General features: G+C 42.3%; 3 protein-coding genes across 16 annotated transcripts in view; 2 read left to right on the forward strand and 1 right to left on the reverse strand.

Moving 5' to 3' along the window:
• pvalb6 (parvalbumin 6) overlaps positions 1-2,971 on the forward strand; it is a 53,478-nt gene extending 50,507 nt beyond the window's left edge. Inside the window, exons 3-5 of the mRNA XM_022195952.2 lie at positions 303-435; positions 535-644; positions 2,361-2,971. Coding sequence (XP_022051644.1) covers positions 303-435; positions 535-644; positions 2,361-2,386 — 269 coding nt within the window. The 3' untranslated portion in view covers positions 2,387-2,971. The remainder of the gene's footprint in view (positions 1-302; positions 436-534; positions 645-2,360) is intronic.
• A 1,747-nt stretch (positions 2,972-4,718) lies between these two features.
• Positions 4,719-18,149, reverse strand: part of baiap2l2a (BAR/IMD domain containing adaptor protein 2 like 2a) — a 38,806-nt gene continuing 25,375 nt past the window's right edge. For 13 of the 14 annotated variants that reach the window (XM_051942383.1, XM_051942385.1, XM_051942465.1 and 10 more), the window contains 5 exons: positions 17,437-17,644; positions 10,387-10,452; positions 9,684-9,876; positions 7,852-7,892; positions 4,719-7,491 (listed from right to left, as the gene is read on the reverse strand). In XM_051942383.1, coding sequence (XP_051798343.1) covers positions 7,410-7,491; positions 7,852-7,892; positions 9,684-9,876; positions 10,387-10,452; positions 17,437-17,644 — 590 coding nt within the window. In that variant the 3' untranslated portion in view covers positions 4,719-7,409. The remainder of the gene's footprint in view (positions 7,492-7,851; positions 7,893-9,683; positions 9,877-10,386; positions 10,453-17,436; positions 17,645-18,149) is intronic. The other variant, XM_051942433.1, reaches the window with a different exon arrangement.
• Positions 11,779-17,437, forward strand: LOC127531921 (uncharacterized). The gene is made up of 8 exons (XM_051942354.1): positions 11,779-12,101; positions 12,281-12,373; positions 12,523-12,611; positions 13,692-14,054; positions 14,137-14,198; positions 14,296-14,393; positions 14,502-14,620; positions 16,234-17,437. Exons 1-8 carry the CDS (start codon positions 11,876-11,878, stop codon positions 16,588-16,590), a joined length of 1,407 nt encoding a protein of 468 aa, XP_051798314.1. The 5' UTR covers positions 11,779-11,875; the 3' UTR covers positions 16,591-17,437.

Consider the following 18,149-nt stretch of genomic DNA (forward strand, 5'->3'; position numbering starts at 1 on the left):
AAAATAATCCTATTGCCTTTGGGCCTCATTACCCAAAAACCAACATAGCACAAGAGACTCTCTGGAGCCACTTTAAGAGTAGTTTCATCACATTTCATCACATTCTGACTTTTAGCTATTTGTGGGATTCTTTGGTGTCCAACCTTTGTGTTGTAATGAAACATGTTCATTGCAAACAGTCAGAATATTTTAGAAACAAGTCTCAGTAGGTCTCTAGACACTTCTGAGGTTAATATTGTGGAGCTCAGATGTTCTTGCTAAGCGCTGATGTTGTGTTTCTTTGTGTTTGATCGTTTGAGCAGTTGCTGACTCTTTTGACCATAAGAAGTTTTTTGAGCTTGTGGGTCTGAAGTCCAAGTCCTCTGACGATGTGAAGAAGGTCTTCACGGTGCTGGACGCCGACAACAGTGGCTTCATAGAGGAAGAAGAGCTCAAGTAAGACACACCCAGATAAACACACATCAAAAGCCTAAAAACACAAAACAAAAGCACTTCTGTGACACTAATCCAACCCACTGTGCTTCCTTTGGCCAGATTCGTCCTGAAGGGTTTTGCCAAAGATGGCAGAGACCTGACAGACAAAGAAACCAAAGAATTTTTACAAGCAGCCGACAAGGATGGAGACGGCAAGATTGGAGTCGATGGTAAACACAACAGCAGCATCTAATTCTATTAGTAGGAGTGTCACAAGGTCACCCCAAGAGAAATTAAGTCCCACACATAAACACAGAGAGACACAGCTTCCATCTGCAAATATCCACGTATTGATCCTTTTAGTTGGTCTGGATGGGATGGTGTGTGTGAAGTTTAACTTAGATTAGTTCAGTGGTGAAAACACGAGGAAAAGATTCTGAAAAACATCTGTCACTTTATTTTATTGTTGAGGTTTTATCATTGAATCTTAATATAACAAAACATCATCAAATCATTTCAATATTACGGTAATTTTAGTTATTAGATGATGTGGATTACCTGCATTTTCAGATTCCTTTGTGTAATCATTAATATTATGGTCTGTTGTTCTCATCAGTCTACATTAATAGAACCACAAAGTTAGTAGAACTTGACCCGGTCTGAAGATGTCTGGAGTTTCTCCCATTTGCAGACGTACAGATGCAGAAATAGATTTTCTTTAAAAAGCAACACAGCGGCCCTATAAACTATATTAGTGGTTTATATTATGATGATGACAGCAGTTATGAGATGTGCGATTTTGGTGATGTTGTCATAGTAACCAAGCCTAATTCAGAATTAGGTTTGGTTGCTATGATAACATTGCTAAAATTGCACATGATGGTTTCCAAAGTGATGGTAAATATAACACGTTGTGCCTCCAGCTGTCTTCACTGTTGAACCAGGAGCGTCAGAAACAGTAATATCAGTGTCACTGAAGTGTGGCTGCTCAGGTTGTGATGACCATGCACATATTCTACATTATCTCCAGATCATAGGCTGTATATCAAAGTTTAGAGTAATGGAAACTACTCACCGGACAAAACAGGGATTCTGTTCCCTCCATGCTAACTACACACATGTTGGAGCTACGCTGAAATAAACCCAGATATACGGATAAGACCGTTATGCTCTGCAGATGTTTAAATAAACTGTTTAGAGATAAAAAATCATGTTCCCATTCAATTAACCTGCATTCTCAGTTATGTCTTGAAATAAATGCATTTTCTCCCAGAAACCTGTGTGATGATGATGTCACAGGAAGCACTTCCAGTTTCAAAGGCGCACTAATTCTGATGCAGAACTTTGCCCCAGTCGTCTCCCATCAGCATAGAAACGTTAAAGGCTAAAGGTGATCAGTCCACATCTTTGTATGGATCTGCAGTGACTCTAAAGGACCCAAATCATGTCAGATAAATGAGCCCAGCAGCAGAAAAGCACCATTAGATTCTTGAGGTCAAGGATTTAGGGTGTGCCTTTAATTTGTCACCAGTGTCTGTGTAACTGTGATACAGCCTAAGTAAATATGATCTGGGAGAAAATACATCCCATTCAAAATGTATTGAGATTGTAGTTTAGTTGAATGGGGATGTAGTTTTTATCAAAGCATCTCAATAGATGCATTTAGGCATTTTTAAACAGTAAATCTCATAAAATATGTTAATCTAAGGCGCTATAAAGTTAAAGGTTCCTTCCTCTGATTCTAATTCTCTCTCAACATTCACATTTCTATTCTTACACTCTACATTACTACTGATCATTTCTCATTGTTAACTATTTAGACTCCCTCTGAGGCGTGATCTGCTGTGAGCTGTGCATCATGTATGTAACTGGATCTCATGTTCAGTTCACCTGAGGACAGAGAACACCTTCCAAAACCTGACGTCTTTTTACTTCTCCTCTTCTAGAATTTGCTGCCCTTGTGAAAGAATAAAGTCACCTATGGCTCTGAAAGCTCACCCTCCGAGCAGCGCCACACCCTGACACCCTCCCTCACACCTCACCTCACCTGCCGCCTCACCCCGCCTCCCCCTCCCACCAGACTAAAACTGAGCTCCTGCTACAGAACGCTCCGCCTGAAGCTCCTCCACCGCTGCAGTACGCTGCGGTGTGAACCCCCATAGCAGCATTCATGCTATTTATCCTTTTTATACAAACTGCTGTTGTTTCTGTTGATGTATAGATATTAAAAAACATGCCTGCAGGAATAAACATGTTAAATTATAAAGTAGATATTTAAAGAGAAAGACCCTCATTTCCTTCTGTGTTTCTGACTCCTCTCCTTTGACAACACGTCCTCACACGTTATTGCTCCCTGTTTTCTGTTTTTTCCTCCTTTTTTTCTGCCGATGTCACCTCTGGCTCTGCATTCGCTCCCCTCTGTCCCCTCCCACACCATCCAACCATCATCCAACCATCATCCATCTCTTTCTCCTCTGGTAATGAGCTGTTGTAAAACATACAAAAAGAAGAAAGAAGTCAAGCTGTGAAAGAATAAAATTAAATTGAGAAAAAAAAAGCTAAGACTCTTGGGTTAATTTCTTCCTCTGATGTGATTCTCTTATCTGGTGATTCTTCTCTCCTTCCTTTCTGCCTTTTCTCCGTTTTACTTTCACTTTTGCTCTTCTCAAGCAGATCAACTTGGAGTAAGCTAATACTGTAGAAAGAGGAGTTTTAGTCTATCAGGGGTCAGAATAAGTCCTCAGTGTCATCTGTTAGCTCTCATTAGCATCAACTGAGTTGTCTGAGCTCCATAAAAACCTCTACGCTCTTACAGATTCCAGATGAACCTCTTTCAGCTTGAATCTGTGCAGCAGGCCACATTAGAAATATAATTCAGAGAGAAAAAGGGACATTAGTCTTTACTCAGAGGCGCTATGCTAGTTAGAGAAGCATGCTGTCAAGCCATTAGCAGAATTGGATTCACACCGAGGTTCAATTTGGGTTAAGTATCCCCAGCGGAGGACCCAAACTGGCAATGCGGGAATCTTGATCTTCTTTAGTAGGACATTTTACTGCCTGAGCAAATAAATACAGATCTGAAGCTTGGAGGCTGATCGGCCAGTAGCTCACTTCAATAGACGGCTAAGGTCAGCGTCAGTCAGTTTAAGGCAAAAAGAGAGGATTTATGACGAGTTTTTACCATGTGATGAAGTGATGGACATTGTGTGTATACAACGTTCTACACAGGGGCATTTAATTAAACTTTTTCATATTTCAATTGTCCATTTGTGTTAGATCAGAGGACTCATCTCAGTTCAGTTCCACATTCAGCCCAGTTTGATCTCCAGTAAAACCAGTAAAACCACAGCATGATAACCTATAAACAACCACAACTCCTCATGGTTCCTTTGTTTTAGTGCAGAAAATACATTATGAAAACGTTCACATTTATGAAAATATCTATTTACCAAACATCATGAACAACCTGAAATCTCTGAAGAAAAATAACTTCAGTTTCATCCACATTCATCCTCAGTTTATCATTTCCACATTAAAACCTACAGATCACAGAGTGTCTACAAAGAAACAACATTTAGTCACCTGGAGCTGAACCACAGAGGATTTACTGGAGGATCACAACGACAACAACAAGACAAAATATGAGAAAACTGAGACACGAAGCAAAACAAAAAGAGACAAAGTTAGTAAGTCCAAAAAAATTAACAAATGACAAAAATGGGGCAAAAAGTTACACAACTGACACAAACAAGACACAAAAATGACAAAAGTGAGAAACAAAATGACAAAAAAGTAGACTAACAATACAAACGAGACGAAAAACACAAAATGACAAAAACAACACACAAAACAACGAATAAAGCAAAACACAAAATGACAAAAATAAGACAAAAAAAACAGAAGTGAGACTAAGAGGAAACAAAACAACAAAAGTCAGACAAAAAACACACAAAAAAACCCTGAGACAAAACATGAGAAAAATGAGACACAACATGACAAAAGAACAAAGAACAATCTGGTGTTTCTGATCCAAACAACGTGTCATGGTCTAGAAATGATTTTAAATGTATACTTTTACTAATTTACAATCTGCAGTTAATGCCTTCTCTGTAATTTCTACACTTTGAGGGCCGGATTGGACCCTCTGGAGGACCACTTTTGGACCACGGGCCTCATGTTGGACACCCCTTTGTTAGAATATTGTGCAGAAAGACAGAAAGATGGAGTTCCAGAAGCTGGAGGAGAGGCTGGAGCAGATGTGATGCTGGGATTTCAGCTGATGAAAGCAATAATATGATGCTATAAAGACGACATTACATTATGCTTTAATACGCTGCATTATTCATCACATTCACACAAATTAGCCTATTTTTACAAGATTATCTGCCTGAGGTTAGATTATCATTTTCCACAACACATTTTCCAAAGTACATTTTTTATAAATTAATATTGAGCAGTGGATTTAAAATCACATGTAGAACAGGTAGAATAATATAAAAACATTAATAAAAGATTATTACGGTAGCGACATGGCATCCAGCGATCATCCCTGAGCGATAAAAAGACTCATCCCGATTCCCTGAAGCATCAGCTGCACATTATACACATGAAACAAACACCACGTCTGAACAGGACGGTCACATCATCTGCTGCTGGAATGAACATTTCAATCAGTCATCAACAGAGGAGGAACCAGGGTTTAACACTCGTCCTGCAGGTCAAATTAGCCCGGTTTAAAGGTTGAAAATGTGGAGAAAAAAACTATATTTTCACAGTGAAACTTCTGATGTCCACATTTTCAACATTTTTTGGGAAATCTTTGAACATTTTTTAATGGAAAAAAGAAATGCTAAAAATGTTTCTTAAGAACATTCACATAAAAATCAACCAAAATCCAGCGAATTTCTCTGGATTTTGGTTGATTTTTATGTGAATGTTCTTAAAGAAAATATCAGACGTTTTACTGATATATATGGAATCATTTTAGATATTTTTAGAATTTTTCTGAGAGATTTTTATTCATTTTTTGAAAATATTTTCTTGCCAAATTTGGGGAAAACATTTTTAAAATATAATTTTTAACCGATTGTTGGAATTTTCAGAAATTTGGGGAATGTTTTTTCAGAATTTTTGGATTTTTTCCAGACAAGGAACCAATATGAAGACAACGGGAGGGTTAAGACGTCTGTAGATTCTCAGTCATCCCTGTCAGCGATCTGAGGAGCTACAGGAAAAATAAAAGCAGCTGGACTCCTTTTTCAGTTCACCTTCTTCAGTTCTAACTCCTCCAGTGAGACGTGAAGAAGCCTCCTGGAGTTCAGTCCACTTTCTTTCTCTTACTTAAGCTTCTACTACGATCTAAGACCTGGAATCATAAATGCACATATTTTACATGAACATATTTGTATCACACAGGTCAGTGACGTGCGGTCGGGGGGGCAGGTGAGGCTGTGACAAAAAAAAGAAAAAAGAAAGTGTACATAAATAAATATTAATATTTTCCACTGATCTGTGTTAAAAATGCATTTGCAGTATGACTACACATTTCTGACATTTTATTGAGTAAAAACTGCCGAATTTGAGTTTTTCCCGATCAAATCCAGGGCAGAAACCCCGGATGAGGTGAACTGTGGCTCACGTCTGACTGCATGATCCAGTACAAAGTGGGCTGCATGACACGTGCCCGTTTCTGTTCCTCAGCATATCGCCAATATGAACTTTACAGAAATATTAGTTATACACCATGACTTTCTGCAGTCTGTGTAATGTCTTTTATGTATGTGAGAGAGAACTATTCCTGCTGATCGCCGCGATCCAGTGCAGAGAAAAGTCAGCAGGTGAGGCAGGCAGTACTCTGCCTCAACTCAAGGGGGCGTACGCAAGCTGGCAGGTGCTTTGTCACTGCAGTGCTGGATTCAACAGAGGAAATCCAAAGTCGGCGTCAAGCTAGTAGGTCTGCACACATCTCTGTACTTTAATTTGTTTGCAGTATATATGAATTGCTTAACCTCTTAAGCCCTGGCCATATTTTCAGAAAAAAACGCCAAGATTTCTTCGGCCCACCCGTGGGCCGACCGGGCTTAAGAGGTTAAGGGCTGCACAGTGGTTAGTGGTTAGCACTTTCGCCTTGCAGCAAGAAGATCCCTGGTTCAAATCCCGGCCTGGGCCTGGGATCTTTCTGCATGGAGTTTGCATGTTCTCCCTGTACATGCGTGGGTTTTCTCCGGGTACTCCGGCTTCCTCCCACAGTCCAAAAACATGCTGAGGTTAATTGGTTACTCTAAATTGTCCGTAGGTGTGAATGTGAGTGTGATTGTGTGTCTGTATATGTAGCCCTGTGACAGACTGGTGACCTGTCCAGGGTGTCCCCTGCCTTCACCCGAGTCAGCTGGGATAGACTCCAGCACCCCCCCATGACCCTAGTGAGGATAAAGCAGTGTATAGAGGATGGATGGATGGATGGATGGATGGATGGTTTGTGAGTGTAACTGAAAGAGGAATGCTGATGGGATATGAAGCATTATCAGTAGTTGCATGCTGTTGGATGAATAGTGAAATAAATAAGATGCTTTTTCAGTTCTTACAGTCGTAAATCTGATTCTTGAGGAGTCAGTGCCTCACCAGCCATGAACCTCACCGCATGTCACTGACAGGTTCATTCTTACATACATAGAGTAGAATCATCACCTTTAGGGAACGGCCACACATCTGAAGACACAAAAGCTTCTCTAGAAGCAGCATTTATGGCACAGATGTTGTGTAGGAATACAGTACATTTCACAGGTTTATCTACTAAACCAGCCGGTTAGTAGAAATCTGAATAATTCTGATGCAAACCCAAGATATCTACAATAGTCAGTCAGATTTATTTCTTCTGTTAGGAGTATAAACTGTGACAAAGAGCCTCCATGGAAGGTCCACTCACTCAGCTTTAAACCAAACATGCTGTGAAGGTCAGGAGAGCTAAATGAAGCTATTGTTCTGAGCTTGACATGTCATCTGCGGTACAGACGGGGGGCCGACTTGTCGTTGGTGACGGTGGGCTTCAGCTTCACAGTAGCGAATGGATTGGTACCCCTTCAAAACAAAAATAAAGGGTAAGGAGAGAGAAAAAGACAGAGATGGAGAGGAGAAAACCAATATCTGACCCAGAATAAAGTGTTTTATGAAGGTTACATAAGCAGAAAAAAGAGCAGCGCATTTCCAAGTGCACAAACATCATCCAGCACAGTGTTCAGCTGAAGTGAAGCGATAGTCACGCTCCTCAAACGCCCATCACTGGAATGCTTTCACTAGGCTAATGGAAGGGAAGCCGTTCTGTGCCCTCATCTGCTCCACTCACATCTAATGGGTTCATGATACTCTTCAAAAAATGTCATTAGCTTCTCTGCTACAGAACATGAGTGGCCTCTGTTCTAACAGCATGCCTTTTCTCACCTGGGGAAGAGTTCTGGGGGTCCAGGTGGAGGTGATCTCTGCTGGAAAAAAACACGAGGAAAATACGATGAGTGTCAGCGAGGGCCGAATTAAAGCACACAATGCAGAAACAGGCACTAATGTGGACTCCAGGCTTTCAGTCCTCCTACAAACTGTTCATTGATGGGCCCAACTACACACACTTCACACACACTCTTCACACACACTACACACTGCGTCCAGCAGACACACACACACATTTCTGAGATGAACAGACATCCAGGAAAACGTATGAATAAAATACTATCAATAATCAATCTGCTCTGTGAGCTAAACTGCAGATAAAAGCACTTTTCTATTGTGAAGATGTTCAATAGACAAGAAACGTTAATGTGAATTAAATATCTCACTTCTATGAATCATTTTCTCAGCGTTTGCTCCCATAAATCATCCTACAGTATCAGTAATATGTGTAATATCACAGTGTAGGAGCGCCATTCATCAAACTAAGATCCTGCCTGTCAGAATGTCTGCATGTTCATGACAGAAGCAGTCAGTGATGGATGTGATGGAAAAGCACCCAGGAGAAAAGGTTTCACCAGCAGGACCACACAGGAGCAGCCACAAGTTCACAAGAACTTCAGGCAGGTCTGAGTTTATCTACAGAAAAATGTAGCATCCAGAAGAATCTTATAAAAAATAAAAAATCACAGCACACACACACACACACACACACACACACACACACACACACACACACACACACACACACACACCACCTCCGTGCTCCCATCAGCAGCTGGAACTGCCTCCCTGCGTCCACCAGAAGGACGGCTGTGGGCTCATTGAGAACAGCACGTTGCCACAGCGCCCCTGCTGGACAGACGACCAAACACCACATTTACAGAAACATCTGCACACACTGGATCCACCAGATGTTCTCCAGATCATCAGCAGCTGTGACCCATAGATATTATTTAATATCTATTAAATACTGAATCTGAAACAAAGCTGTTAAAATACTGACATATCAGATGATTTGATCCCAAAAACTGCAGAAAGAAGCAAACAAAACTGCAGCACCGTACGGCAGCATGTCAGATTAGACTGCATTCTGTACTATTCGGGGTTAACAACTTATTAACCAGGAACAATAACTAGAACTTCTGGGCTGACACGTTTCCGAAATTCTGGTTTAGACCAGTTTTAGTACTAACACCACTGTTCAACAGTTTGGTTTCATCCAGATAATTCCATGTTTTCCATGAAAACTCCCACTTTTATCCATGTGCTAACATAACTGAACAAGGGTTTTCTAATCATCAATGAGCCTTTCAGCACCATTAGCTAACACAATGTAGCATTAGAACACAGGAGTGATGGTTGCTGGAACTGCTCCTCTGTACCCCTATGGAGATATTCCATTAAAAATCAGCTGTTTACAGCTACAATAGTCATTTACCACATTAACTATGTCTACACTGGATTTATCATTCATTTAATGGTATTTTCATTGAAAAACTGCTTTTCTTTCAGTAATAAGGACATTTCTAAGTGAGCCCAAACGTTTTAATGGTAGTGTCTGTGCTAAAACTGATCTAAAGGAGAGATTTTCAGGTAAAAGGAGCTGCAGACAGGAGCAGCAACACGATGTTTAGAAGGTAATTAATGGATCACCAGCATTATAGCTGCATTACTGCCACATGCAGTATCATCAGTGTGAATCAGTTATAACTGGTCGATGAAGAATCAGGAAGTAATGAGATTAAAGCTGCAGACCAGTGGTGTCTAAAGTGTCTTTAAAAACCTGCAGATGTGTCTTCTGACAGAGAGGATGGACTGCTATCAGCTACCTTGCGCTCTGAGCCCTGAGTCTCAGCCCTTTTTCCAGGAGCCGCTGCCATTGGTCTGGTCTCTGAGTGTTTACTGGAAGATGAAGACAGCGGAGGTGGAGGAGGAGGAGGAGGTGGAGCAACGTTCTGACTGCTGGTTCCTGAATGTTCCTGCAGGTTGCTCATGCTGCTGTTGCTTCGAAGACTGGAGTTCCTGAAATCACACAGAAGTTCAGAGCAGTAGTTCCTCCTGATGACGAAGTGAAACATCCGTCCAAACATCCAGTAACAGCATTACATTCTGTCTATAACGGACAGTGAGCTGGATGGTGTGTTCAGACGGACAGAGAAAGTTTTAGTTTCTCAGCTCCTCCTGGTTTTCCTCACAGCAATGGGTCACCCACATATCTGAAATAGTTCCTTATTCCAGACCTGAGTTTCATGCTGACCCTCTTCTAAAAGTGTTGGCCCCAAAAACAACAGGGACAGCCTGGAGGGAGCACACAGTGTGTTCTGTTCTGTATGAGGGCTGAAAGGCAAACGTTGTGTGAAAGGTTTAGTACATCTCTGTCCTGTCTACAGGAGGAATGGATGCATTAGTTTATTAGACAACAGATGTGGAGGATCTAACTTCTGTTTGAACCGACTTAGTAAGAGTTAGTACAACACATTAATACATTAAAATGTTCTTTATGAGGTGATATGTGACTCTGAGGCTGTTTACCAGAGGCTGGGAGACTGTGGAGGATCATCCACTGGTTCCACGAAGGATCCTGGAAACCATCCCTGACTGAAGACAGAACAGCTGATTACTGACGATGTAAAGAGGACCGTTTAAACAGACATGAAGGAGAAGCTGTACAGATTAAAGCCCTACTGAACGGAGCTTTCAGTAGTGATTCTACCCAGTCTAATAATCCCATAAACTCATTTTTATTTAATCTTTAGTCAGAATTATGGAATATTAGCAGACTAACATCATCTGCTGCTGGTTTAGAGGAGATTCCCAGAAACAGCCAACAGAACATCAGAGATGCAGCGTTTATGTCTGCATGTCCCAAAGAATAATCTGTGGATATGATGGAAACCTTTAAAATAAACCTAAAAACTGAATCCTTACTTCAGTCTTTAACTCATCATGACTTTATTAAATGATTTTTATACTTTGTTCTGCGGTTCTTCTTTAAAGTCTTATTTTACTTGATTTTATGCATTATTTTGATTTTATTTTGAATTAAGCGTAAATTCTGTTTTATTTTACTGATATTATTCAGCATGTTTTCATCTTATGCATCCCTCTTCTAAGTTATTAATTCTGTGTTACAATAATGGACTTTTGTCTTTATTTCTGACTTTACCTGCCCCTGACTCTTCTGTTTATGCCTGTTTTCATGTGAAGCACACTGTGTGTAATCTGTTTATTGCAGAGCTGTGTGAACACGTTCCACAAACAAAGTTTATGTTCATACTGTCATTAATAATCTGTTAACCTCAGAAAACACAACCTAATGCTAAGGGTGCCATTATGAGTTCTTTCCTATTAAATCCAGATTGACAGAGAGCAGCAGGCAGCGCTCCATGTGGGCCTGATGCTTTCCTGCTCTGCTGCCTCTGGAACAGACGCTCCACTTCTTCTTCAGCACTGTGAATGACGGGGCGCTTTGGGAACAGTCTGAGGTGTGATGGGGGTTGTTGGGTGGGTGAGAGGGTGGATGTGTCCCTGTTTGTCTGTTTGCTTCATCAGGAGGAGGGTCTCCTGTAGAAGGATCTCCACACTGAAGGAGGGTCATCAGCTGAGAACCGGTTCTTCAGCTTCTACCTCCACTCTGATCTTTTTGTTCAGGGAGGTTCTGCCTTCTTAACCATACGTAAATGACATGCTACACATTTATTATAATAATAATGATACTTATTATTTTGTGTAGCAACAGATCTCTCAACCAATCACGGCTCAGTTTTGTTGTTGCCGTGTCTCTTTCATCCAATCGGTGTCCTGAGTAACCAGGCAGACCAGATGCTAATTAGTTTTTCACACCTCTGCCATGCCCTAGGTGTGAAGTCTCACCCCCTCTCACCCCCTACCTCCCCCCAGGCCACCATGTGACCGTGACTCTGCCTCTGATTGGTCCAGAGACTGCCCTCCTCTCATTCGTGGAGGTGAATGTTCACAGACCAGCTCCTCCAGGTGATCAGATCCTCTGTGTACCTTCAGGATGAACATCTCCCAGCAGCAGCAGCAGAAGAAGAGGCCTCGCCGTTTCTGTGCACACTGTGACAATGAGCTCTGCAATAGTGCTTATTTTGAGCACAAAAAACTCCATTTCATCAACGGAGTTTGGAAAAGAAAATCCAAAAGGGCTCGGCTAGACCCTGTAAAGGACGAAGACAGCAGAAGAGCTGCAGAAAGAGCTCCAGTGAAGGTCCCTCCATCAGACCACGGTGAGATACAGCTACAGCTGATGGAGAGCAGACGAGAAAAGAGGACATTCTAGAAGTCTACTTCAGAGTAAACATGTTTTATTGTATGAATGTGGTATTTTTAAAATATTTTTTATCTGATATTGTGTTGCATTTCATTGTTCCTGATCTTCTGCATGGTTTTGTCTGATGTCTGTTAGATGAAACCTCAGATGACCAGAGCATTGACACTGCTGGAGAGAGAGAAGCAATGGATGAAATACCCTCACTAACTGCCCCTCCATCAGGCAGCGGTGAGCTAAACACACAGTTTCATGTTTTATTGTACTAAACAGTAACGTGTTTTTCAGAATAAGACACTGCTCCTGTATTTTCTAGTTCCAGATCTTTAATATTTCATCTTTGGCTGGTCTGTCCTATCCTGTGTGTTTTTTTATTTCAGGTGAAACTGCAGATGGCCACAGCGTTCATCTTTTCCTGGACTCCATTAAATCAGATCCAGAGGATGAAGAAGCAAACATCTGTTCTGTGGTGAGCATGAGACTGACTTAGAGCACAGCCTGAGTGACATACAGCGTTATCCTGGAGTTATTTTTATTTAACACAAAAAACATGAGCTGTGTTTCCTTCCAGATGATTAAAGTATATGCTGATCTGATTCATTGCCCCAAAGCTGTTTAAGATTTCGTTTAGACTCTGCATGTGCTGAAATTTAGGAGTGAAACTGCCCAGATTGTTGGCTTTTGACTTACAAATGGTCACATTCATGTGTAATTACGGTCGTTTCAGAGCTAACCTGCTGGTTTTTGACTTACTAATTGTCGTATTTTTATGTGAATACAGTCGTTTCAGAGTTAAACTGCACAAAATGTTGACTTTTCACATTCAAATGCTCTTATTCATGTGCTTGATTACGGTCGTTTGAGAGGTATACCGCTGCTTTTTGACCCTCAAGTGGTCACAAATTCCTCCTGAGTCTTGGTTTCCTGGCCTTTCACTGATGCTTTAATGCAGGGGGTTAAACTCTTTTAAGTTCAGGTTCCCAGTCTGATCTCCAGTGGACCAGACCAGTCAAAGCACAGAATAACAACCTGTAAATATATGACTGCCTTTGATTTAGTGCAAAACAATACAATCTGAAATGTTCACATCTGATTCATTATCTTTTTTGCCAAACATTATGAACAACCTGAGATTTCTTCAGAAAATAATACACTGCTTCACTTTATCATTTACACATTCACAGTTTATCCTCAAAAGCTGCAAAACATTCAGTCACAGGTACCTGGAACTGAAAAATACAGAATTTTACTTTATGATCAAAACAACTTGTGAAGATGTAGAAATGAGAGTATTTTAGCTTTCCATTCATTCCACGGTGTGTAGTCATCCTGACCTCCACTCAGACTGAAGCTTCAGTTAATCCTAAACTTATAAAAACATAGATGGATTTAAAATAGTGGTTACTGCTACTGAAAGATGAGACCTCTGTATGTTTGACAGCCTGTTTTAATGTACTAATTTAATTATTCTACATGTTTTAAACTGCATGTTGCACTGCACCATCATATCATTGTTTACTGAGTTGATTTCTTCTTCTCATTTCCACAGGATGTAACTCTGACTGATGAAGAAGGGGAAAGCCTTGCAGATGAGCAGAGTGATGTCCTTCCCAACATGCCAGAGGGACATGAAGGGGCTCAGCCTTCAGCTAAACCAGAAGACCTGGTGATGAAAGCTTTTGCCGTGATGCTTCCAGTCAGTCCCACCAGCGACACTCAGAGGAAGCTGCTGGATGCTGTCAGTGGATTGTCTCAGCAGATGGCTCAGCTGGAGCAGAAGCTGGACCAGTATCTGGCTGTGATGGACCAGAAGTTAGAGGCGAGGATGGACGCTCTGGAGGCCAAACTAAACAGCTTCTCCAGCGGGGAGGGAGTTAAACGGAAACGACGAGTGCACTGTCCCAGGATAGCGGTAAGAATATACTCCATCTGTAGGATGTTTTTAGTGAGTTGGTGATGTTAAGCAGTGATCAAATGTATCTTTGTCCTTTTAGGAAACGGTTCGTAGACTTCACAACTCTGAAGGAAACACCATGCGTTATGAACCGGAACAAGGGTGAGGCTGTTTATTCAGACTGTGTCTACATTACCCTAAATACTCCCCGTTTGTTCTGCTGTGAGTAGTAAATGAATGTTCTGGTTTATTTTCACAGACTGGGCTCGCCTCGCAACGAAGCAGTCACGACACATTTAGTTAATAGTCTGTCTGCAAGTCCAGATCTGGAAGACGTGGAGACAGACGTCCTTCTGTGTAAGAGTCCTGTTTAGAACCGTTCTACATTATCAGCGATAAAAGCAAACAATAGCAGGAAATAATAATAACAGAAGCTAATAACATCTTCATTTAACTGCTCTTCAGCCGCCTGTAAAACACATTTCGAAACACTCCGGAGGAACTACCGCTACAGCCAGCCCAGCATGGTGGACCAGGCCGGAGCCATAAAGTCTTCAGCCCGGAGCCGCCAGAGGAGGAAGAGGGTAAGAGATGTTAGTTTGGTATAAAAGACTGATATCTCTTCCATGCAATGATGGTTTATTAGCAGAGATGTTAGTCTAAGGCCCCGTCCACACGAAGACAAAACGAGGTCTAAACGCATAAGTTTCTTTCTGAATCTGCGTATCATCCACACGAAGACGGCGTTTTGGGAGTCTGTAAACGATCATTTTTGAACACGGGTTCCAGAGTGGAAAGACTCTGAAACGACGTTTACACAGCTCAGTGTGTACGGGCGATCTGCTGCTTTTCAGAAACGCTTGTGTCATAGTTTCGTATCTTCATTGACACGCATGCGGCACACGCGGCCACGACAACAATGGCGGCGTAGCTCTCTGTTTACAACTTTTACCGCAAGTGCGCGTCCCCACAGTTTTTTTCTTCTGTTTGCGCGTTTCCGTCATATTATTACAGCGCCCCTAGAGGACTGGCATGTGTTTTACAGCGTTTCCATGCGTATCCAGTGCATTCGTGTAGACGCACACAATTTCTGAGACGCCTTCGTCTTTATGGTGATCGTTTTTGAAACTGTTCAGCGTTTTGTCTTCGTGTGGACGGGACCCGATTCATTCCATGGTCGTTTTATAGAAGATGTGGTTAGAATACTGTTGCTGGATCAGATCTTTAGTCTTGTGGAGCTGCTGAGGAGGTCATGGGAGTTGGACCTGCCACTCCACGTGTGCTTTGTGGATCTGGAGAACACCTACGACCGTGTCCCCTGAGGGCCTCTGTGGGGGTACTGAGGGAATATGGGGTACCAGGATCAGTGATACGAGACATTTGTAGGGTTAGGGTTAACCCTTCTGGCCAAGTGTGAAGTGGTGGGGATGAGGATCAGAACCTCCAAGTCTGAGGTCATGGTTCTCTGATGGAAACTGGTGGATTATTCACTCGGGGGTGGGGGTGGGGAATCTCAGTTTACCATCCATCTACGTTCCAACCTCTACGGTCATGAGCTCTGGTAGTGACCCAAAGAATTAGATCGTGGATACAAGCGTCTGAAATGAGCTTCCTCTGTAGGGTGTCTGGGCTCAGCCTTAGAGATAGGAGGAGAAGATCAGACATCTGAAGTAGAGCTCAGAGTAGAGCTGCTGCTGGATGGATAGATGGATGGATAGATGGAGGGGGGATGGATGGATGGATGGATAGATAGATGGATGGAGGGGGATGGATGGATGGATGGATGGATGGATGGATGGATGGAGGGGGGATGGATGGATGGATGGATGGATAGATGACTGGATGGATAGATGGAGGGGGGATGGATGGATGGATGGATGGATAGATGGATGGATGGATGACTGGATGGATAGATGGAGGGGGGATGGATGGATGGATGGATGGATGGATGGATGGATGGATGGATGGATGGATGGATGACTGGATGGATAGATGGAGGGGGGATGGATGACTGGATGGATAGATGGAGGGGGGATGGATGGATGGATGGATGGATGGATGGATGGATGGATGGATGGATGGATGGATAGATAGATGAAGGGGGGGATGGATGAATGGATGGATGCTGGTCGCCATAACATTATTTGTCTTCTCTATTAGTAAATGTATTGATTTCCTGTACTGACTGTGTTCACAGCTGCTGGATGCCAGGAAGACGGTCCTTGCTCCAGATGAAGTGGAGTTATGGAGGGGCGTCACAGCTGACATGATGTCAGACGAGGAGGACGGCAGCGTTGACGGCGTGTCTGGATGGATAGTACGGCCTCCATCCTTCCGTAGCCAGGAGCTTTCTGAGCTGTGTGCTGCCCTACAGGCCAGGCTGGAGGCTGATCTGAAGTACACAGCTTTACATCACAGACGTCTTCAGACAGGACAACCGTCTGACAGAATGACGCCCAATAAATACGACCTGGCGGCAGCTAAGCGGCATTTTAAACCAGAACTGATGCCCAAACTACTGCCAGCATCTCAGAGTGATGCACCAGTCCAGTGAAACCAACCAACCTTACTTTTTAAATTTGTTTTTGATATGTTTTAGCATTTTCTAAATAGACTGTATATTTAGTAGAACATTCCTTTTATTTCCATTTTTAAAAGAACCGTTTGATTATCTTGTTTTAATTGTAACTGCAGCTTGTGTTCAACAAAGTTCTTATTTCCAACGCGTCTTTGCACATATTTTTCCCTCCCAATAAATGAATGTTATTGATTGTAGGACAGCCCATCGGTTACCAGGAACAACAAAGTAGGTTCACTAGTTATACGCAATATACGCATTTATTAAAATATCATTATGACTAAAAACCATGATTATGATTGTGAGAGACTGGGGGGTAGTTTCATGGCCCAGGGGCTGATCAACAGCAGCAGATCAACCAATCATGACAGTTTTCTGTTTCCATATTTATACCTTTTAGGATTCTTATTTATATAAAGAGCCTTTTTCTGGAGTCACAAATCAAACTTTGCTGTGTGGAAACACAATGACAGTAAAGATTCTTGATTCTTTTGGTTTCCATGTCTGCTTTCATGCAGTGGGTGACAGACCAGATGCTAATTAGTGTTTCACACTTCTGCCCTGCCCTCTGGGTGTGAAGTCTCACACATCCACCCCCTACCCCCAGACAGGGTTCACACACTGCCCCCCCCACCCCCAGACAGGGTTTCTGACAGTTTAAGGCAAACATGGATTCTCAGCCTGTGAGCTGCTGATAACTGCCAGGACCTTGGTAGGTTTTTGGTCATTCACAGGCCGATATTCTTTCTTTTCATGCAGTGTTCCAGCAGACAGACACATCCCATAAACTCAAACGTCCATAAACAAAGGAACTCTTCTCACCGTGAGCTGCCGTCGGTGCGTCCATACAACCAGCCGTTCCTGGGCTGCCGGACCATCACGGTGATTATCTGCCCCCTGCTGAAGGGCAGTAAGGTGGGCTGGGAGCTGGAGGGCTCGTGGGCCACCAGGGCCTTCATGGATCTGCCCAGATAGCCGCCACCCACCGGGTCCATGGAGAAACGAGAAATGCTTCCCTGTGGAGACGGAGCTGGAGGAAACAGGAGATGAGAGTTCAGCTGATAAACCTGCTCAGATGGCAAAGAAGAAGCTTTAGAGAAACGATTCATATCTGGGATTTCTTTCTTTATTCACTGTGGTCCTGGTGTTCATCCATCACAGGGTTAGCAGACCACTAAATATCAGACTCTGGATCATTTTTCTGTTCAGCAGCAGCAGAAGGAATCCACTGAATTCTACCCAACAGGAGGATTTTCACTCTAGAGCTGCTGCAGACAACAAGTCAGTGTTTCAGAGAAACACCAGTTATACATAACTCGGAGGTCTGTTCAATATTCTGGAGACTGCTTGTTGTATGTTTTTGATCCATTTATTTCTGTGACTATTTTTACTCTTCATAAATGAGCTCAGTAATTGGAGTTTCTGCAGGAAAAAGAGCAAACGAGGACCTGAAAGCATTCAGAGAGAAACAGAAATAAAGATGAGGTAGAGGGAAGCTAGCATCAGTATTTGAACTAATATCCATGTTGGCATGT

Source organism: Acanthochromis polyacanthus, chromosome 2, assembly GCF_021347895.1.
Source record: "Acanthochromis polyacanthus isolate Apoly-LR-REF ecotype Palm Island chromosome 2, KAUST_Apoly_ChrSc, whole genome shotgun sequence".
Taxonomy (NCBI): Eukaryota; Metazoa; Chordata; class Actinopteri; family Pomacentridae; genus Acanthochromis; species Acanthochromis polyacanthus.